This window comes from Leuciscus leuciscus, assembly GCF_965113295.1.
Source record: "Leuciscus leuciscus genome assembly, chromosome: 9".
NCBI lineage: Eukaryota > Metazoa > Chordata > Actinopteri > Cypriniformes > Leuciscidae > Leuciscus > Leuciscus leuciscus.
The window spans coordinates 39,001,035-39,024,845 of record NC_138733.1 but is presented as its reverse complement, the minus strand read 5'-3'; the positions used below and the strand labels follow the sequence as shown (position 1 = coordinate 39,024,845).

The 23,811-nt window shown below is 40.3% G+C and overlaps 1 protein-coding gene across 3 annotated transcripts in view; it reads right to left on the bottom strand.

The window, feature by feature from the left end:
• Window positions 1–1,010: 1,010 nt before the first annotated feature.
• Window positions 1,011–23,811, bottom strand: part of LOC309507030 (uncharacterized protein) — a 53,299-nt gene continuing 30,498 nt past the window's right edge. For all 3 annotated transcript variants that reach the window (XM_082181085.1, XM_082181084.1, XM_082181086.1), the window contains 6 exons: window positions 19,015–19,424; window positions 17,141–17,272; window positions 14,556–14,628; window positions 13,802–14,072; window positions 1,551–1,650; window positions 1,011–1,168 (listed from right to left, as the gene is read on the bottom strand). In XM_082181085.1, coding sequence (XP_082037211.1) covers window positions 1,130–1,168; window positions 1,551–1,650; window positions 13,802–14,072; window positions 14,556–14,628; window positions 17,141–17,272; window positions 19,015–19,424 — 1,025 coding nt within the window. In that variant the 3' untranslated portion in view covers window positions 1,011–1,129. The remainder of the gene's footprint in view (window positions 1,169–1,550; window positions 1,651–13,801; window positions 14,073–14,555; window positions 14,629–17,140; window positions 17,273–19,014; window positions 19,425–23,811) is intronic.

Sequence of the window (23,811 nt, the reverse complement as noted above, 5' to 3'; positions counted from 1 at the left end):
GTAACGCTTGACGTAAAGCAAGTCAAATGTGTAGTTTTCTTATGTCTCATTCAAACTACAGAAACGCGACCCGGTTTGGCAAACCTGCATAGTGTGGTTATAGCAGATATAGGCTGCAAAGCGAATCCAGAAGTGCCTTCCACCCCGTTACGACTTGAACCACTGATACGATTTTGGAAACATTATTTTAAGAAAAAAAAAAAAAAAAAAAAAGTTCCTTAGTGTTGCTTTAAAACTGCAGTGAACCAAAGACAGTCTCAAAAACACGGTTTGAACTCGCTGGTGTTTCTGACGTCACAAACTACCTTGTAACCAATCAGATCGACGTGTGATCGTCAACGAGTGGATCTCTGAGCTGAGAGAGTGAGTGGAGGCGGGGCTCATTTGCATATTCATAGAACCGCGCATACTAAATGAGGCAAGGGTGTCGAGTTACATTCAAGATATTTTAAGGCATGAAGAATTTTTTTAAGGAAAACGCTTAAATATGTCATTTGGTGATCAAAGATGAATTTTAAGGGATAAACTGATTGACTACAGGAGGACTTTAAGGGTTGTTTGAGTTCGTAAAACACACCGCTGTCATTTAGTCAACATTTCTGTGCAAAGCTAACAATTCAAAGTGTATTTTCCCAGTTGTCGTCACACTGAGGTCACAATGCTTCCATATCCAGCTAATTGAATGCTCCTGTAAAGTTGCAAACGTCCCTTCAGATGTGGTTTCAGGAGAACTGACTTCATACATCCATTAAAATCTAGTTTAGTGGCGAGACTGGTCTAAAAACATAGACTGGTCTAATTTGAAACTAAAAAGTAAGACTGACTGCTCCTTGACTAACCGCTAGTTAAGAGACAGTCATAACAGAATGGCTGTTTATGCAGCTGGCCCCAGTTTGTACTGCATATGTCCCCTACTGATCTGTCAGGTCACATGATCAAGGCCACCTCGAAATCATGCAGAATGCACCACCAAACGCTTTCAGCGATATTCACAATGACACGGACAACTATTAGATCAAAGTACATTTTACTTAAAATACACAACATACAGACATACAAATAAAAGTGCTTGAGATTTTAAAATCTGATTGAGACGAACACGAACAGCAGAAACGGACCTCCGCAGACGTCACGCCTTGAGTTTGGCCCTCAGTTTCTCCAGAGTCTTCTGTAAAAGAGAGAGAGGGGTGCGTCACAAATCTCATCGTGTCCATATCTGTACAACACAGGACTATCGTGTCGAATATTCGCATAATTCACAAATAAAAAGGGAGGCAAATGTGAAGTGTGTGTGAAACATGATCTCAGACTTGAGCAGCAGCACTTGCTTGGTTTGGCTGCCAGTTCATGTGTAAATCTGAGGAAAGAGTCCTGAAGTCTGCAAAATTCCCAACAAGATTACCATTTGTGCAGGGGTCAATGTAACCCATGTTTTTCCTTTTGGTTTCAATGTGAACCGTGTTTTCAGCATTCGTGAGACTCATCCAGTCACGTGACCAAGATCGTCCGCATCAAGTGTAATGAGTTGCGTGTGCTGCTCATGCTCTCACCCTCTGGAAGTCTCTGGCTTTCTCCCGGTTCTTGACGTACGATTCCTGGCGGCTCCGGGACTCCTTCTGCTGTTTAACTTCCTCTAACTGACTGTACAATCTGAAACCCAACAGGAAGTTCAGACACAAACCACACTCATGTTGACCGATTTCATAGCACAGCATATTCAGGGCTCCAAATCTAAAGCACGGGCACTTTGTTAATCTTACTTCAGCGTTTAATACTACGCAGGTTCATTTATCATCACACGTGAACATAAATTCTGGCTTTATACACTGGATCAGAGACTCTCTTTCAGATGGACTGCAGAAAGTGTTTATGAATGGCATATCTTAACCCTCTGGGGTCCTTCGTCTAACAGTCACACTTGGGACTTTCGGGTCCAAATGGACCCGGAGGGCGGGATTCATATATATAAAAATTTTTTTTTTTTTTTTTTTTTACTTTTTTTTACTAATATTTTTTCTTTTCTTTTTTGGTGTTTTGAGATAATTTTATGATTTATAATTAATATTTATGCAATAATTATGACCCATTTTTTCCCATTGAATATAATAGAATTTTTTTATATATATATTATTTTTTTATTAAAGCTGTATTTCATTTTAGAGTCAAGCCTAGGCCTCATGAAAGCAATTTTTGAAATGAGATGGGTGCCACCAGGTGGACACACTGAGCATTTTTATCACGCAATAGCACATTTTTACCACTAGATGGATTTACAGCTCTCTGTAGAAAGGCTTGCGTATTCTAGTCATTTTTGCACATATTTGCGCATTTTTTTTGAGGTTGTTGATTTTAAAATATAATAACAGATTCTCAAAGACTATTTTTGTCTTTTTTTTTTGTTTGTTTGGTTGGTTTAAATGGTAATTTGAAGTTCCAATTTTACTTTATAATACAGTCAAACCTGACCATTGCATTAGAAAGAGAACAAATGGAAAGCATTTTATTACCCAATGTTTAATTTTAACTTAATTCTAACTTAATAAAAATGCAATTCTTTTTGAAAATGCAAATATTTTTATTAATCTTTCACAATAAACATTTTGAATTCAATGAACAGTATTCAATGAACAGTAACTGAAAATTCAATGAAGAGTAACTGGTAACATCAAATAATGATAAAAAAACTAAAATAACAGTAAAAGTATAATTATTATCAAACAATGGAAAATAGAAAAATGTAAAAAGTGTTTTAAATATCATAACTATATATTTAAATTATTTGCATACTATTTACATAGGCTATTCTATTATTTCACACATTTCCTAAAATTAGCTTTCATTTGTGTGTGTGTGTGTGTGTGTGTGTTCTAGTGTGTATAAGTGTGTGTGTGTGTGTCTGTTTTGCACTCTTGATGTTTTAGAGATTCACCCCTTCACTGTTGAGTCCTTTTTTTCTGCATCCTGGCTGATTTGTAGATTGTATGCACAAAAAAAACTCTGTTTTCATATTTTTGACAATTTCCCATTCATTTCCTATGGGGGTCATTTTGACCAAAGAGCAGAAGTGTGACGACCACTTAGCATGCTTGGATCATGACCTCAATATTTTTGTGTGTTCACATGACACTCTGCCAGACTATTTGAAATGCATACCGACATTAGCCACCTTTAAAAAAAACACCAAATCGTGGTTAATTCAGGAACAATCTTGTTCTCATATTTAGTCTTTACACTTTGTCCTTTTTGTATGTATGTGTGTATATGTATATATATATATATATATATATATATATATATATATATATATATATATATATATATATATGTATATATATATATATATATATATATATATATATATATGTGTGTATGTATGTATATATATATATATATCTATATATTATTTTATTTTATTTTATTTTTTATTATTTTCTCTCTTCTTATTTTAATAATGTAAAACTGTATTTTTTATCAAAAAGCCCTACTAGGGACAAGTGTCGTGAATTAGCTTTAGCTAAAAACACTATGATGCATACATTGGATGACTGTTAAGCTTATCTATGTTATCTGTATCTGTCCCTATCTAAATAAACTTAAATAATAATAATAACATACCTAATACCATAAAAGTCACCTAGTTTCGTAACAGTCCGATGAAGCTGTGATTTTTAAAAATTCAAAACAGATTTTTGTAATCTGAATTTATTAGTGTGTATGTGTATAAAAGTGTGTTTGTGTGTGTGTGTGTGTGTTTGTGGATGTGTCTGTTTTGCACTCTTGATGTTTTATAGATTCACCCCTTTACTGTTGTGTGCTTTTTTTCTGGATCGTGGCTGATTTGTAGATTGTACGCACAAAAAAACTCAGCATTTTCACATTTTTGCCAATTTCCCATTCATTTCCTATGGCGGGTCCATTTGGACCCGAAGGTCCTGAGTGTGACTATTTTTTTTACAACCACTTAGACTATTCAAATCCTGTCCCCAATTTTTTTGGGTGTTCATATACCAAGTACCAACAAAGTCACCAAATATCGGACCATTCCGATGAAGCTATGATTTAAAAAAAATATATATTTATTTAAACGAAGGACCCCAGAGAACTGGTTTTAAATACGAGCTCCACAGGGTTGTGTTTGGTTCCCACTGTTATTTTCAATATACCAATGAGCTACAACACATTAAGAGTAACACAGCTGGTCTTTTTAAATATGCAGATGACATGGTCTGGGTGCAACTTTGTTCAGTGTGTCAATTATTGAGTGAACAAACATGATTTACAAACACGAAGGCCTTTGACGATTGGTGTAAAGTGAGTTCTGCAATAAGGATCAGGATTTTGGGGGCCGATCCCAGATTACTGGAAGTTTAATTGTCCGAAACCAATCACAGATACAGTCACCGAAATAATACTTTTCTTAATGTATAAAGTATAAAACATTAAGCAGTATAAGATCCAGAAGCAGGGATATTAGGCTGCTGTCACTTTAAGAGTGAATGCAACTTATTTCACATGCAACTTATTTCTCAACTCTTTATGCTCACTTAAGACATAACGTACAGCGTTTAAGTGAATACTCACTAGGGTTGGGTACCGAAACCCGGTTCCAATAGGGAACCGGTTCCGACGTAAACGGTAGTAACCAGACCGAATAAGAACGAAACTTTCGGTGCCTGGCTTTTTTCACCGCCCCCTATAAAACATCTCGCGGCACGAATGATCCAATAACAAAACATCTCCAGTTAAATAGCAGAGCATTCATTTAGTTCGTTTGTTAAATAAGAGACGATCTAGCGCTGAACTGTGTTTTTTAAATCAAGTGATCAAAGTGCTCGTTGCCGCTGCGATCAGTGGCGCGGATACAGTGTTTTCCCCTGTGGCTCGCGCACACCGCACTGTCTTCACTCGGACGCGCGCTTCAATACGTTGCAGAGATCGATCTATTTATGAGGCGCCGTCTATATGAGTATGTGCGCGAGTTTGTGTGTGTGTGCTCGCGTCTCAGATGAGTATGTGCGCGGAGAGTTTGTGTGTGCGTGCTCGCGTCTCAGATGAGTATGTGCGCGAGTTTGTGTGTGTGCGTGCTCGCGTCTCAGATGAGTATGTGCGCGAGTTTGTGTGTGTGTGCTCGCGTCTCAGATGAGTATGTGCGCGGAGAGTTTGTGTGTGCGTGCTCGCGTCTCAGATGAGTATGTGCGCGAGTTTGTGTGTGTGTGTTCGCGTCTCAGATGAGTATGTGCGCGGAGAGTTTGTGTGTGTGCTCGCGTCTCAGAGGAGTATGTGCGTGAGTTTGTTTGTGTGTGTGCTCGCGTCTCGGATGAGTATGTGCGCGAGTTTGTGTGTATGCTCGCGTCTCAGATGAGTATGTGCGCAAGTTTGTTTGTGTGTGTGCGTGCTCGCGTCTCAGATGAGTATGTGCGCGAGTTTGTTTGTGTGTGTGCGTGCGTGCGTGCTCGCGTCTCAGATGAGTATGTGCGCAAGTTTGTGTGTGCTCGCGTCTCAGATGAGTATGTGCGCGAGTTTGTGTGTGTGTGCTCGCGTCTGAGATGAGTATGTGCGCAAGTTTGTTTGTGTGTGTGTGTGCGTGCGTGCGTGCTCGCGTCTCAGATGAGTATGTGCGCAAGTTTGTGTGTGCTCGCGTCTCAGATGAGTATGTGCGCGAGTTTGTTTGTGTGTGTGCTCGCGTCTCAGATGAGTATGTGCGCGAGTTTGTTTGTGTGTGTGCGCTCGCGTCTCAGATGAGTATGTGCGCGAGTTTGTTTGTGTGTGCGTGCGTGCGTGCGTGCTCGCGTCTCAGATGAGTATGTGCGCGAGTTTGTTTGTGTGTGTGTGCTCGCGTCTCAGATGAGTATGTGCGCGAGTTTGTGTGTGTGCGCTCGCGTCTCAGATGAGTATGTGCGCGAGTTTGTGCGTGTGCTCGCGTCTCAGATGAGTAGGCCTATGTGCGCGAGTTTGTGTGTGTGTGTGCTCGCGTCTCAGATGAGTATGTGCGCGAGTTTGTGTGTGTGTGTGTGTGTGTGTGTGTGTGTGTGTGTGTGTGCTCGCGTCTCAGATGAGTATGTGCGCGAGTTTGTGTGTGTGCTCGCGTCTCAGATGAGTATGTGCGCGAGTTTGTGTGTGCTCGCGTCTCAGATGGGTATGTGCGCGAGTTTGTTTGTGTGTGTGTGCGTGCTCGCATCTCAGATGAGTATGTGCGCGAGTTTGTGTGTGTGTGTGCGTGCTCGCGTCTCAGATGGGTATGTGCGCGAGTTTGTGTGTGTGTGCGCGTGCTCGCATCTCAGATGGGTATGTGCGCGAGTTTGTGTGTGTGTGTGTGCGTGCTCGCATCTCAGATGGGTATGTGCGCGAGTTTGTTTGTGTGTGTGTGCGTGCTCGCGTCTCAGATGGGTATATGCGCGAGTTTGTTTGTGTGTGTGTGCGTGCTCGCGTCTCAGATGGGTATGTGCGCGAGTTTGTGTGTGTGTGTGCGTGCTCGCATCTCAGATGGGTATGTGCGCGAGTTTGTTTGTGTGTGTGCGTGCTCGCATCTCAGATGGGTATGTGCGCGAGTTTGTGTGTGTGTGCGTGCTCGCATCTCAGATGGGTATGTGCGCGAGTTTGTGTGTGTGTGCGTGCTCGCATCTCAGATGGGTATGTGCGCGAGTTTGTGTGTGTGTGCGTGCTCGCGTCTCAGATGGGTATGTGCGCGAGTTTGTGTGTGTGCGTGCTCGCGTCTCAGATGAGTATGTGCGCGAGTTTGTTTGTGTGTGTGTGCGTGCTCGCGTCTCAGATGGGTATGTGCGCGAGTTTGTGTGTGTGTGTGTGTGTGTGCGTGCTCGCATCTCAGATGGGTATGTGCACGAGTTTGTTTGTGTGTGTGCGTGCTCGCGTCTCAGATGGGTATGTGCGCGAGTTTGTGTGTGTGCGTGCTCGCGTCTCAGATGAGTATGTGCGCGAGTTTGTGTGTGCTCGCGTCTCAGATGAGTATGTGCGCGAGTTTGTGTGTGCTCGCGTCTCAGATGAGTATGTGCGCGAGTTTGTGTGTGTGTGTGTGCTCGCGTCTCAGATGAGTATGTGCGCGAGTTTGTGTGTGTGTGCTCGCGTCTCAGATGAGTAGGCCTATGTGCGCGAGTTTGTTTGAGTGTGTGTGTGCTCGCGTCTCAGATGAGTAGGCCTATGTGCGCGAGTTTGTTTGTGTGTGTGTGTGTGCTCGCGTCTCAGATGAGTATGTGCGCGAGTTTGTGTGTGTGTGTGTGTGTGCTCGCGTCTCAGATGAGTATGTGCGCAAGTTTGTTTGTGTGTGTGTGTGCTCGCGTCTCAGATGAGTATGTGCGAGGAGAGTTCCGCGCGTCTCGTGTGTGTAGAGTTTGCGTGTGTGTGCGTGAGCGACTTTAGATGTGATGTTGTGCATTTCATATAGTTGGAGCATTCAGCAGTATACATGTATGTGTGACTATATGTGTATGCAAGCGTTTTATGTGTGCGTGAATGAAGTTCGATTTAAGCCCTAGACGGCGCCTCATATCTATTCGTTCTGGTGAAATCACAAAATATAATGCACACAAAGTGTCCCTGCTTGATATACAACCACTGATGAGCATAATCAAAAAAAACAAAAACCGAATGTGGATTAGAACCCAAAACCTCTGACACTCTTGACTAAAGTTCAAGTTCAGCTGCAGTGTTCCTCTTCGGGTAAGTCTAGTATTTTAATGGCAACTGCAAATCTTGCATATCAAGTATGAAGTATATCAAGTATATTTATATGAGGCTATACTATGTGTGTTAAATATTTCTGCTCAGTGTCAGATATTTCTGTGTTTTGTAAAAGTCTATAATATATAATATGTAATATAATATATATATAAATAATATGAGAAGACAAGATTTTGATCTTAAGTGTTTTCGGCTACATCAGCACAATTTTTAATTTAATCAGACATCAGAAAATCTTTTTCAGAAAACACACACAGGTATTATTTTTTTGATAAAGTGTGTGCAGTTTCGTTTTCTTAAGTACCGGTTTAAGAACCATTTAAGCACCGGAACTGTTTGAAAAATACCGAGTAGGTACTGGTATCGGATAAAACCCAACCAATACCCAACCCTAATACTCACCAAGCCAGGCATTCTGACATGTTTCTGTGTGTGTTTGACTGTGAAACCCTAATCCCAAAAGATCACTTCTTGGAGCGTGCGCACAGAAAGCCGCTTGAGGAACAGGATCACTTCTGCACCTTTAATGCAGTTTTAATAACTATCTTTATCATCAAGCATGTCCTGCAGTTTAGCAACAGACTGTTTTACGACAATCGCTGATCTGGCTGATTTGGATGTTAAGTTTGGCTTTTAGGGAGGAATGAAAGTATACCGCTGTGAAGGACTAGCCTGGGAAGGACTAGCCTGGAAATCCAGGCCTAAATCCTAAAGATTAATGGTCTGGCGTCGACTAATGAAAATCGGCCAGCTCGAGGGGCGGCACCAAGCATCCATTTGAAAATCTCACTGCACACAATTGGATAACACTACGACCAATTACAACAACAAGCCCCATATGCTTAGCCACCAGTGGAGCAAACTGGTAGATTACACTCTTGCCGTATCCAGTCGGCAAAACGGCAAAAACATCTTTCTTGCAAAGGAACGATTCGAGCGCCGTCTTCTGTTCCTGTTTTAGATAAAAAGGCAAGTCTAACTCGTTCATTGTAGCGGCCAAAGCAGTTTCAAACAAATGGCGTTCATCCATGGCCATCTTGCAATGTTTACTAATGACTTTGACATCACAGCTCTGTCGTCTTCTGTTTAGCTCGCCTCTGGCCCGCCTATATCAGATAACCCGATGTGATTGGTGCAGCTCAGATCGAGGGGCAGATTTAATGAGCATCATTACTCGACACCAGAGCAACTCGCTGAGCAAATTCAACTTGTGCTCTCGCGAGAACTCTGGATTACCAGGGTAGTGAAGGACAGAAATGCACTAAAATTAATCACAGCTCTAGTTTCTTGCTGTCGGTGCGATGTCACCACTCTCCGAAAAAAGACATTGCAAATGTATTGTCCTTTTTAGAGCTGCCAGACCGGTCAATTTAGCGAAGCTATTTTAGCTGTGCATAGAAAAACTGTCTTGTGAGTTTTGCATCATCTGATCGGCTCTTATAGAGACCACCGATCAAACTATATAAAGCTATAACAATCGGAGCACCCTTACTTTCCAAATCAATGCAATGAAAATGAAAGCGTTGATTCTAGTGAATATCACATGTTAGAGAAATTAAAGTTAATAAAGTTAACTTTAAAGTTAATTAAAGTTGAGATTTTAAGGAAAGCAACTCAAATGTTGTTTCTTATACATAATTCAATGGTCAGTCAGTTTTGGAAATGGTATATAAAAGCCAAGTTGAGAGCATTTTAATGTTTAACCCTCTGGGCCCTAAAGGTATTTTGGGGCCCTAAAGAAGTTGACATGCCCTGACGTGTGTCGCTTAAGAACATAACGGCTAAAGTCTGATTACCTTGTATTCAGCACAAACAGGGCTACAGTAATATGTGAGCAACATGTACATAAAAGTTTGTAGTTTTGGGAAAATAACATTTATGCATGGTTTAAAAAAAAAAAAAAACTGAAATAAGGCCATATAACAGTAAACATTTGTTCACAAGGCTTTTCAAAACTGGACCTTGTTGCCTAGAGTTTTTTCCTTCAAAACAATGTGAAAACCATCCTAATCACTCCTTCGTACAAAACAATATAGACATTTAACTTTTGTAAGACACTAATTGTCAGAATGGCTGATACACGGAGGTGCGAGACATGAATAATGCTGTGATTCACACCTGAGGAGACAAAGACCCTCCCCTGGGAATATCAATGAGGAACGTTAGAGAATGAATGTGAGGAGACTTGATGATTGAATGGATTGTTTTGGCTTATTCACATAATCAAGTTTTAGTTAAAATAAGTAATCTTACTACACATTTTCTTTACACAAAGACTTTACTCAACTTTAGATCTACACTACCGTTCAAAAGTTTTAGATCTGTACTTTTTTTTTTTTTAAGTCTCTTCTGCTCACCAAGGCTGCATTTATTTGATCCGAAATAAAGCATAAACGGTTTCTTTTTACAATTTAAAATACATGTTTTCTATTTAAATATATTTTAAAATGCAATGTATTCCTGTGATGATAATTTTCAGCATCATTACTCCAGTCTTAAAATATTCATTTCTTTCAAAAAACAACAGTAACAAAACACTAAACTCTTTCTGAGCCCAAACTTTTGAACGGTAGTGAATAATGTTACAATAGATTTCTATTTCAGATAAATGCTGTTATTTTCAACATTCATAATAATAATAATAATAAAATTTCTTGAGCATTAAATGAGCATATTAAAATGATGCTCAAAGGATCACGTGAAACTGAAGACTGGAGTAATAATTTACATCACAGCAATAAATTGCATTTGAAAAATATATCCAATTAGAAGTCTGGAAATATAAATAAAAACATACTCATACGAAATTGCATCCACGGCTGGATCAAGTCGCTATTCAAAATAAGTCCCGCTGCTCTTCTGAGGAAGATGCGATCTCTTGGTCACTATCCACTACACATTATCATGAATAGCGTGCGTGAGTGTGGGTGTGATCACATTAACGATAATTAGCTGAGCCAGGAGAAACTGTACATCTCTTTTAGTTTCATACGGATTACATTGCAGGAGAATATTTGGTTTAAATATGAATAGTTTTATTTAAAAGTAGACATTTCAAGCTTTCTATAGACATATGTTTCATGTTTGTGTGATAAGTATTGGCTGAGTTTCAGCTCATTATTCAGACATCTTTCAGAAAGTTTCTCGCGGAGACAGCGACAGCTTAAAGCGCACCCTGTTTATTTTCTTTATTTTACAAAAACACAAGGATTTGTTATTGAGAGTGTAAAAAAAAAAAAAAAAAAAAAACCTTTATAGTTTATTAATATGTATAAAGACTTATAAGAATGGCCAAAAATGAGTCACTTCAGTCTGTAAGTTGTTTACGCTGTCAAGAGGAAAATATCCATCAGAACGCGCCGGGCTCAGAGGGTTATGTCTTATATGTCTTAATTGTGTATAACTAAGGATGTCATGAGAACTTATACGTCGGTATCAACATTTAAAAATCTTGACGGTACTTGTTTTTTCTACAGTACCGTAAGTGTACCGATGGTACTGAGCATTTATGCACTATAGCATGTAGGTTGAACACAAACAGATTCTCACAGGAAAATGTCATTTTAAAACTTTCTGAGATGTAATGTCACACAGTGTTAGTGATTCAGCGATACCGCTCCTCTCTCTCTCTCTCAAAATGCACAAATGGCTTCATAGTATCCACATCGATTGTGCTCTGCGAGTGAGCTGCACGGTGCAATACTTTAGCACACATCGATTATATCATGCCAATTTATGAATTCAAGCGATTTTAAACTATGACGTACTCGCATGCTCAACCAAACACACACAAACGCCTCTCGCGAGAGTCAGATTTTCTCGGCTGATTACACAAACGTTCAAACACACACAGTTGTGTCAAAATGGCAGTCTTGGCGAACACTTGCGATGTTTATGTGAATGTGAACAGCATGTTGTCTCCATCCACTAGGTTTAGTGACAGCAGCCTTTAAAACCTGTTACTGTCTACTATTGGCTGTCTGTATTAATGACAATCAAACAACAAAAGAAAAGCCCATCTATATTAAACTTACACAGTTATGACTATGCAGAGTTTATTTAAATTTGATTATTCCATTTCTGTGGTATTTTTCTTGAATGCTTATGATAGACCTACCTGAAAAAATACAGCATTGTTTAATTTGTATCTTTATTCTATTGTATTTATTTATGTTACTAATGTGTTTATTTTCATGAGGTAAATTATTAATTCTTATTTTATTACTGACTATTGAAACAAATACATTGAGTGAGCAAACATTTTGGTGAGAGAATTGTAATTTCAGAACACTTTACAATGTTAACAAATACAACCTTTGATTTTAATAACGTATCAGTAAATGTTGAAATTAACATTAACTAATATTTACAAATGCTGTAGAACAGGGGTGCCCAATCCTGCTCCTGCTGATCGACTGTCCTGCACAGTTCATCTCCAACCCTAATCAAACACACCTGCCTTTAATTTCCAAGCGATCCTGAAGACGTTGATTGGTTGCTTCAGGTGTGTTTGATTAGGGTTGGAGATGAACTGTGCAGGGCTGCGTTTCCCAAAAGCATCGTAAGCCTAAGTTGATCGTAAAAACGATCGTACGACTGATCTTAATATTACGGTCTGTTTCCCAAAAGCATCGTAGCTTAAGTAGCACTTGAAAATCTTCGTAGATCTACGAGTGCTCTGGAGTAATCGTACATCACCAAGTTCATCGTAAGAAGACAGATTTATGAGGACACCTGCAGGACAACCGGCAGATTACACCTTTAACTTTATTCAAATGCAATGTGATTATAATATAAGGTTTGATTGTACTTTATTGTTCTTTTTTTGTTGTTGGTTAAATTAATGTATAAATTAAATAATTAAAAAGGTCAGAAAACAAAACAAAAAATAGAAATAATTTAATCTAATAATTTTAATCAAAATTAAATGAATGAACAAAAAATAAATAAAAGAAATCCTTTTAATCTGTTAAAAATTACAGCTTTGTTTCACTCTATCTCCTCTAAAAGGACATTAATTTCATCTTTTTGAAAGGAATCTTTTTTTATTAGCTATTTTGTCAGTGCCTCCGCCTGTAGGTGCTTTATATAGACTTGTCTTGATTGCTAATCCACAACAGATGACAATTATTAGGTTAAACGTTCCATATAAGGTTATGTTTCAGCACTTCACGAATGGACAGCGACTCTTAAGTAGCACGTAGAGCGCATTCTCGCGCGTTCATGTTAAGTGCATTTTTGGGAAACGCTCGTGGAATTGCTGCGAGCGTTCGTAACCTTGCACGTAGAAAGCGCTCTTAAGAGCTAAGATACATCGTTATCGGGAAACCCGGCCCAGGACAGTCGATCGGCAGGAGCAGGGTTGGGCACCCCGCTGTAGAAGTTTTGTTCAATCTTAGTTATACCATGGTCTGGGTGAATACTTGATTCTGATTGGCTGCAGGGTGTCCATTAAAAAGTGATAGAGGGCACCTAGTAAAGGAGTTCTGGTGAAACTGACTGTTTACCGTTCGAAATTAATAAATAAATGCACTGGCTACATCAGCTGTGAGTAACCATAGCAACAGGCCGTAAACTGAAGGGTTCTACGAGCTGAGCGGACTATATCTCCGGTTGCTAAATAAACCATCAGGTGTAACCAGGGAAACCAAGTTATTGTTTGTAAAAACTTTAAAAATGTGTTATTTGGCAAGTGACCATGGTATAAGCGGGTTAATGCCCTTCGAGGTGTCCATTGTCAGGTATTAATGGACTTCGGCGGAGGCAACCGTCTCACGCCTCACCGTCGTCCATTAATACCTGACAATGGACACCTCGTCGTGCATTAACCCTTACTTAATGCTAACTAAGGTAGTTAACTAATGAACCTTATTGTAAAGTGTCACCGTAATTTCTTTTTAAAAATATGAACAAAAAGTATTTTTTTCACTGTGGTATCGACTTTGGTATCAAGTATCATGTACTTTTGGTATCGGTACCAACAACTAGATTTTTGGTATCGTGACATACTGTTTTTTTTATGAGAAGTCAATCTATCGGCCCATTTGCTCTGTACTGACAGAGGCTGCAGAGCAGGAACATGTGTGTTTCCTTCAGTGTGCTGTACCTCTCCGTTCGCCGGTGCATCTCTGCCTCCTCCACGCGTCTCTGAGCGGCGGTGCAGATCCTGACCTCAGCAACACTCTTCAGTCCGTGTTCAGGCGTGCTCGCTTCAACAGCGTGTGATGCGGTGGGAAGCCTGTTGGACACGTGCTGCTCGAGGCGTGTCGTCACCGTGTGTCTGGCTCTGATCTGAGCGACCCGGAGCGCTGACCTGTGAGCCAGACCGTCCCGCCGCTGACGCTGAGCAGGAGAGCTCTGAAACTCCAGCAGCATCACTGCAACACAGACACACACGCTGCAAACACAGGCACACTAGGGCAATTCATCGAATTTCTAATCGCGATTACGATTTATGGATGCCACGATTATGTAATCGCTCAAAAAAAAAAGTCCACTTGCACTATTCTGCGTGCTTAAGGTGTGTTTAGAGCACGTTACGTTGTAAGAGGCGAACCACGTCTACCACTAAATGTATTATAATAGGCCTATATAATATAAAAGTGGGTCGCGGGACTCGTGGCTTGATGACCATGGTGAAATCTGGGTCCTATGGCCAATCGAGTTGAGAACCACTGGTATAAAGCCATTCAAAACATCATTCAATGTAAATTGTGATAATCGTAATTAATAAAAAGATCGTAATTAATAAATCGCAATTACAAATTCATGGGAATAATCGACCATTTTGATTTTTGTCATAATCGTGCAGCCCTAAGTCACGCCTTCGTGAAGAGTTCACAGCCTGAAAGTTCACCAACCAGCATGAGGGAACGATGGCTCTGGCTCCTCTGATTGGCTGTCGTCCTCCACCGGACGGCTCGGCGCTTTGTCCTACGAGAGACAGGATTTGTTAGGTTTGAATGTTAAAGGAGTAGTTCACTTTAAAATGAAAATTAGCCCATGATTTCCTCACCCTCAAGCCATCCTAGGTGTATATGACATTCTGCTTTCAGACGAACACAGAGTTATATTAAACACCCTGACGCTACTGAAGGATTACAAATTTAAGAATCTATTTCAAATATGCTTCCGTACATAACATCATGGTAAAGAATCTTTTACGGTTAAGATCTCAGCAAAGTTGCAATTCCTGTTCTCTCCTTATTGTCTTTAATGGCTCTTCGAGCCCCAGTTTCACTCAGACTGATGGGATTAGCACACGAATGATTCACTGAGAATCTCACCTTTTGTTCTGCAAATGGCTTTCGGACCCAAATGGCTCTTGGAGCCTTATGCTGATTGAATTAGGATTGGCCAGACCCTCACAGTCTAGGGTGTTACCTTAACCTGTATACTCATTTACATGCTTTGTTTGAATTTGTCTCCACTTTCAAAAGTCCCTCCTCCTAAAATGCCTATAAGACACCATGTAAATTTATATACTTCAGATAATGTTGGAAGTCCTGCAGCCACGCACAGCGGAGTTCTCAATAAAGAATAACTTCTGTTGAACGCGATCCCAACTGTCTCCTGGTCTCTGCTTCGATAAAAGAAAACTTTACAACACTTCCGAGCTTTATAATGCCAGTGGATTGCAACCATCAGATTGAAGCTCATAAAAGTGCATCCATCATAAGTGCTCCACACTGCTCTGGAGGGTTAAGAAAGGCCTTCTGAAGCGAAGTGTTCGTGTAAGAAAAATATCCATATTTAAAACTGAATCGACTAAAATAACTAGCTTCCGGCCAATGAACATACGGATTCGACTTGGTGTAAACGCAACTAATGTGACGTACTTCTGATATTCACACTCTGCCATTTACGCTTACTACACCAGGGCTTGAATTTCGGTGCGGGAATGTGGGGATTGCGCACAATTTAAACCATTCCCACAAGGTTAGCTTTTATAGTGCGAGAAATTCCCGCACAAATATATTTGCTTCATCTCAGAGCAAATTATTAAAAAACAACATCTTTTATTTTAGAATTTAATTCCTCAAAACAGCGCTGGACCGGCATTCTCTGTCTTCCGCTGAGCCCTGGCCGTAGACAGATCATATGTTTCACGCTGTCAATGCAGTGGTCTGCGATGCGCTGATCTTATTCACACTATCGAGTGTAGGTGCAGCATTCTAACATTGAGTCATAATGAGCTGTTTGTGAAGAAATTATCCGCTTCCAAATTACGTAATTTTAATCACGAAATTGAAACATTAAAAAACAATTTGCTCTTTATGGAGTGCGAGTGATAGAGCGCGGCAGCAACGAACCATAGGGCGCCTTATTTTTCATCTCCATAAATATATCTAGTAGTAAAGCTAATGCAAGGGCTAGAAATCAATTAATCTTTTGCTGATACTTCCTTGTCATCATGGAGAGCGCAGTTCATGGTTGCATAGCAACGACAGACGCCACGGGAGAGCAAGCGCTTGTGGAAAGGAGACAGCGGCGCGCCCGCGCTTTCCACTTGTTTTTACACATCTAGAGCGACGTTGTTGATCGATTGAGCATGTGACTGCACGTTTCTCCTTGTTTTCTATTGTTATGCGCATGAAAGACTCTGAAACTGAGAGACATAAATACATATAGTTTAAACTGAGTTCTTAATATCAATTTGAAGGAGAGCATGGCGCATTTTGTATGACGTTTTAAAAAAAAGCAAAGAATTGAACTGAAACACATGAACGACATTGAAATAGAGAGACATTCATATATAGCCTAGGCCTAGTTTAAACTGAGTTCTAAATATCAATTTGAAGAGCATGGTGTATTTTGTATAAAGTCTTTTTTGTTTGTTTTGTTAACTGTTTTGAGAGCTGGAAATGCACAATTCATGTGTACAAATCTGTATATATTAATAAATGAAGATGATTAAATTAGACCGATGCATCAAAAATTCTAGCTTCCAGCCATCCGCAGTCTGCTTAGCCCTAAAGTGCAACTTACGCAACTTGTGATGTCGGAAATAGTATAGTGCGTCATGGTGTAGCGTAAATATCAGCAGTATGTCACATTACTCGCATTTTACACTTAAGTGGAATCCGTATGTTCATTGGCCGGAAGCTAGTTATTTTACTTTATAAAGTTTTAAATGTGTTTATTTTTCCTTACACTAACTCATCTTTTTGCTTCAGAAGGCCTTTAATGACCCTCCAGAGCCATGTGGAGCACTTTAATGATGGATGGCTGCACGTTTATGGACTTGCACCATGCACTACCATTATAAAGCTCAGAAGAGCCAGGACTTTTTTTGTTTTTATAACTGATTGTATTCATCTGAAAGCAGAAAGTCATATACACCTAGGATGGCTTGAGGGTGAGTAAATCATGGGCTAATTTTCATTTTTAAGTGAACTACTCCTTTAAGAAGTGATGCATGATGCGCACTCATCTGTGCCCTTACCTCACTGCAGTCAGATGTGCCCTCCTGTGGCTCACTCCCCGAGTCTTCAGTGAGGTCCTGTAGGGTGGACTCTGGCAGGCTGATGAACGAGATGGTGGACTCCTCCAGAATGCCCTTCCCGTCACCCGCCGCCTGGCAGGAGCAAGACGAGTTTACAGACACGTTATCTGAATGTCCTACATGATGGCTATGTGACGCTCATACACGACCAAACTCTAGTGAATGTGCTCAAGTAAACCAGCATGAGCCGACTCATGTTCAGTGTTGCTGTGCTGCAGTTGGACACTCTTAAAGGGACAGTTCACCCAAAAATGCCAACAGTCATTCCAAACCTGTATGCAATTAGCAACGGACTGACACAAAAATATATGTAATATCTAAACTGTACCTTTTTAAAAACTTTTTTCAGGAAGTAGCACACCTGAAATGTTTTTTCTTACACCACCATTTAAGGGATTAGAAAAAGCGGTTTAACACTCCTGGGGTCAGTTGCATAAACATAGCCATTATGTTAATATGATCTAATATGACCCACTAGCAGTTAGTCAAGAGGCAGTCATTCTTACTTTGATATCAAATTAGGCCAATCTACATTATGTAACTGTTTTCAAACAGTTATGAACAGTATTAAAGAAAAAAAGTTGTTGTCTAACCTGCAAGACTAGTCTTAAGACTTTACTCATGTAAACCCATTCTTATAGAGTGTGCAAGTGTGTGGGAGAACTAATGTCTAATTTATGGGGCTGATCCAGCAATTTAAGTTTGTAAAACTTAACAGTCATGTGTCGCCACCTACTGGTGTAACGATGTAATTGATACAATCTTTATTTGGCAAGTTACATGATCTGCTCTATTTTGATCGCTACCATAGACATCGGTGTTTGTATCCAAACAAACTTTTATCCCAGTACTTCAGTGATATGAATATCTGTAACCCAGACAAACGATGCAGTGTGGTTAAAAAGACTGTTTGTGAAACTATTTCATACCTTTACTGTACAATAAGTGCTCTCTCTGGATCAGCAGCAGCGCAAAGATTGAAATGTTCCAGTGTGATTTTGGCAAAGGTTTACAGACACATACACCGAATGATTGTCATTTTAGGAATGGGATCACGTGGGTGTTTGAATCGAGGTCACCATCTCTAAAGCATGTGTTGTCAAACTTCACTGCTCTCGCACATTCAGTTCATGATGGCAAAGTCTTGGTAAAAAAAAGACTTCTGTAGTGGCTTTGTATGGTGCAGCATTAAAGGGTTCGTTCACACAAAAAGACATGCTGAGATTTGTGCTTTAAACTTTGTTGCAGGCAAATTATCTGCCATTCATTTAACTGGCATATTAAAAGTAATTTAAAAAGTTTAAAATCAACAGCCATCTATTAAAGTCCCCATGTGGTGAAAATCCAGCTTTTAATGTTGTTTATGTGTCTGTGGTGTTTTTAATCTGCTTTAAGACAAGCCATGTGTAAATTCATAAGTCGACACCATTGCTGAGTATTTCCTCCTTAAAACTGCAGTGAACCAAAGACAGTCTCAAAAACACGGTTTGAAATCGCTGGTGTTTCTGACGTCACAAACTACCTTGTAACCAATCAGATTGATCGTCAACGAGTGGCTCTCTGAGCTGAGTGAGTGGAGGTGGGGCTCATTTGCATATTCACAGAACCACGCATACTAAATGAGGCAAGGGTGTCGAGTTACATTCAAGATATTTAAAGGCATGAAGACATTTTTTGAATGAAGACAATTATGAAGACAATTATTGACTACAGGGGGACTTTAAACGTTTATGTACTGCAGGTGTGTGTTTCTTTCTCTGAACTCAAAGAATCAAGCACAAAGCCGTATGGTGAGATGGTTTCGTAGACTCTACCTGTGCTCTTTCCAGAAGCTCGCTCAGCGTGTTTTCCTCCACAGCTGACATCACTTCCTGTGAGGGTAAGTGGGCTGCGGGTGCAAGGCTTTCTTCCTGTAGACGGGTCTGGAGAGGGGAGCGTGGCATGAGGCTAACGTCCATGTCATCGTTCTCACAGAGGGACTCGTGGGTAAGAGAGAGCTGCTCCACAGACGTCTGCAGGTCCGCTTGAGACTGAATCAGCGTGTCTGCGCGCAGGAGCTGCAGGGATTGGTCTGTCGAGTCCAGCCAATCAGAGGCCTCGTCCACGCTTGCATCCGTGCCACACTTCTCTGCTTCCAGCGGGACGCAGAGAGCCGTCGAACAGTCCACGCTCTCGTTGTTTGTGACGTCAGAGGGCAGAGGAAGAAACAGATCTGAGGCGTCGTCTACGGCACAGAAAATAATGAACTTAAACGATTTGCACCTGCCCACACTGCCAAAAGAACCAAAACCTGCTTCAATGACCATGGTATTACTGTGTAATTACTGTGTGATTTCATGTAATATTCAAATTTTTTGAAATCCTGTTTTCGTGAGTTTTATGAGCTGGAAGCCCAAATTATGTACAAATAAACAACTAAATACTTGAAATCGTTTAAGTTGTGGGCCCTGAATCTATAATCTATGGAAGTTTAACGTTTTGAATGGAATTATGGAAATAAATAAACTTTCCCATGATATTCAAATTTTTTGGAAAGGGTCTGTATATGCACATACATACTGGATATGAAAATGCGACGTTATGAGACAAATTACTAGTCATCACTGTTGTTTAGATGAAGAACAGTGAGCAGCAGAAGAATTGCACGAGGAACTACCAATTTTAGTATTGCTATAGTAATGTTTAGAACCGCTACAGTAAACTAAGAGAAATAATTCAAACGTGTTTCACAGTACTATTTAAAGCAGACTGGACGGATCCTTGGTTGTTCGGGTAAGTGCATCATCTACTACTTGTCATGAACCTTATTGTAAAGCATTACCGTTTTGTGTACCGTATTAGTTAACTACCTTAGTTAACATGAACTAAGAATAAATACTTCTTCAGCATTTATTAATCTTAGTTCATTTTAATTAACATTTACTATTACATTATTAAAATCAAAGGTTGTATTTGTGAACATTAGTTAATGCACTGTGAACTAAACATGTAAGGAATAATTGACGACAGGCCGTTGAATTATTAAAAAAATAATGCGGTCACGACACGAAGCAGGTGTGCATTATTTTTCTAATAATTCAACGGCCTGAAGTCAATTATTCCGCTTATACTACAGTTACCACACCTCGAAAAATTGGTCAGATGATGCATTTCAAGACGTTTGTCAAGTTTTTGTCATTAAAACGATCTTGTATGTCAAGTCAAGTCAAGTTTATTTATATAGCGCTTTTCACAATACAGATTGTATCAAAGCAGCTTCACAGTACTAAATTAAAATAATACAACAAAGTTTGCTTCAAGAGGAATTTATTGATTGATAAGTTTATATTAAATATCCCCAAAATATCCCCAACTGAGCAAGCCAAAGGCAACAGTGGCAAGGAACCGAAAAACTCCATCAAGTGACCTAATGGTGTCCTAAAACTCCATCAGGTGACCTAATGGAGAAGAAAAAAACCTTAGGAGAACCCAGGCTCAGTCGGGGGCCAGTTCTCCTCTGGCATTTATGAGCTAGAGGCCGGATTGTAGTTTGAACTGTAGGATTATATGAATGCCTGGCTGAAGAGACCAACTGGCCCCAGTCTTCACGCAGATCTTCAACAGATCATTGGAGCAGTGTGAAGTTCCCTGCTGCTTCAAACGCTCCACTATCATTCCGGTTCCCAAAAAACCTAAAATCACTGGACTTAATGACTACAGACCTGTCGCTCTCACGTCTGTGGTCATGAAGTCGTTTGAAAGACTGGTGTTGGCCTATCTGAAGGACATCACTGGACCCCTTCTGGATCCCTTTCAGTTTGCTTACAGAGCAAACAGGTCTGTGGATGATGCAGTCAACATGGGACTGCACTATATCCTGCAACATCTTGACAGACCTGGGACTTATGCACGGATCTTATTTGTGGACTTCAGTTCGGCCTTCAATACCATCATCCCCGATCTTCTCACAGCCAAACTGACTCAGCTCTCCATGCCATCCTCAATCTGTCAGTGGATCTCCAGCTTCCTGACAGACCGGCAGCAGCGAGTGAGACTGGGGAAGCTCACATCCAGGACCCTCACCATCAGCACTGGCGCCCCCCAAGGGTGCGTTCTCTCCCCACTGCTCTTCTCCCTGTACACTAATGACTGCACTTCTAAAGACCCCTCTGTCAAGCTCCTGAAATTTGCAGACGACACCACCGTCATCGGTCTCATCCAAAATGGTGACGAGTCTGCTTACAGACTGGGGGTTGAACAGCTGGCTGTCTGGTGCAGCTATAACAACCTTGAGCTGAACACACTCAAAACAGTGGAGATGATTGTGGATTTCAGGAGAAAATCCCCAGCACTCCCCCCTCTCACCATCATGAACAGCACTGTGGAAGCAGTGGAGTCATTCAGGTTCCTGGGCTCTACCATCTCTCAGGACCTGAAGTGGGCAAATCACATTGACTCCATTGTGAAAAAGGCCCAGCAGAGACTGTACTTCCTTCGCCAGCTGAAGAAGTTCAATCTGCCACAGGAGCTGCTGATCCAGTTCTACTCAGCCGTCATTGAGTCTGTTTTAAGCACTTCCATCACTGTCTGGTTTGGTTCAGCTACCAAATCGGACATCAGGAGACTACAACGGACAGTCCGGACAGCAGAGAGGATTATTGGTGCCCCCCTGCCAACCCTCCAGGACCTGTACTCTTCCAGAGTGAGGAAGAGAGCAGGTAAAATCATCACAGACTCCACTCACCCTGGACACCCCCTGTTTGAACTGTTACCGTCAGGACGGCGACACAGATCACTGGCCACAAGAACATCCAGGCACAGGAACAGTTTCTTTCCACAGGCCATTTCCCTTCTGAACACTTAACATGCCCCCCAAGGCATATGCCTGCAAGTGCAATACTCCCACTGTCTAGTGCAATATTCTCTTAACTCAGGTGATATTTATATTTATATTTATATTATTCATACTACTCAAAATACTGTAAATATGTTCATAATCTGTAACATGCACTAGACTCCCACTGTCTAGTGTAATATTCTCTAACTCAGGTGATATTTATATTTATATTATTCATACTTCTCAAAATACTGTAAATATGTTCATAATCTGTAAATGTTTATTCAGACTAAACCCAACTGTGACCCCTTTTTTTACTTTTTATACTTTTTTTTTTTTTTATATATATATTTTATTCTTAGAATTTGTATTACTATGTTTCTTGTTGTATTTGTATTTGTATATGTGCACTGGAAGCTTCAGTACCAAGAAAAATTCCTTGTGGGTGCAAGCACACTTGGCAATAAAGCTCTTTCTGATTCTGATTCTGATTCTGAAGAGATGCGACTTTAATCTAGTTTTAAACTGGGAGAGCGAGTCTGAGCAACGAACAGTATCAGGAAGACTATTCCAGAGTTTTGGAGCCAAATGTGAAAATGCTCTCCCTCCTTTGGTGGTTCTGGATATCCTAGGTATGACCAATAGCTTTGAATTTAGTGATCTTAAAGAGCGCGATGGATTATAGGGCGATAGAAGATCCGTTAAATAGACTGGAGCTAAGCCGTTTAGGGCTTTATAAGTCAGTAGCAATACCTTGTAATTAATACGGAGCTTTATAGGTAACCAATGCAGTGATGATAAAATCGGTGTTATATGATCATATTTTCTTGATCTCGTAAGAACTCTAGCGGCGGCATTTTGGACTGACTGTAGCTTGTTTATTGAGGATGCAGGACAACCAGCTAATAAAGCATTACAGTAATCCAGTCTCGAGGTCATGAATGCATGAACTAACTTTTCTGCATCAGAAACTGATAGCATATTACGTAGCTTAGCAATGTTTCTAAGGTGGAAAAAGGCTGTTTTTGTAACATATGAAATATGATTTTCAAAAGACAGGTTGCAATCGAGTATAACACCCAGGTCTTTTACTGTAGAGGATAAAGTAACAGGACATCCTATGATGTTAAAGTTGTATTGTGCGAGGTTTTGTGGGCGGTTTTTTGAACCGATAAGTATTACCTCTGTCTTGTCTGGATTTAATAAAAGAAAATTACGCGTCATCCAATCTTTTATATCTTTAACACACTCTGTCAATTTGGAAAATTTAGCGTTTTCATCCGGCCGTGATGAAATATATATTTGAGTGTCATCAGCATAACAATGGAAACTAATTCCATGTTTCCTTATAATATTTCCAAGTGGCATCATATATATTGAAAATAACAGAGGGCCTAATACAAATCCCTGCGGCACTCCATAGTTTACTGGAGTTATGATCGATTTTTCTCCATTTAAATAGACAAAATGGTAGCGGTCAGATAGGTATGATTTGAGCCAGCTTAGTGCTTGTCCTTTAACACCAGTATAATTTTGAAGTCGATCTAAGAGTATTGTGTGATCTATAGTATCGAACGCAGCACTAAGATCAAGTAAAACTAGTATTGAGATACAGCCTTGGTCAGAAGCTAAAAGTAAATCATTTGTGATTTTAACGAGCGCAGTTTCAGTACTATGATGCGGTCTGAATCCAGACTGAAACTTTTCATAGATATCATTTTGTTGCAAGAAAGAGCCCAGTTGAGCGGACACCACTTTTTCTAATATTTTAGACATAAATGGAAGATTTGAAATG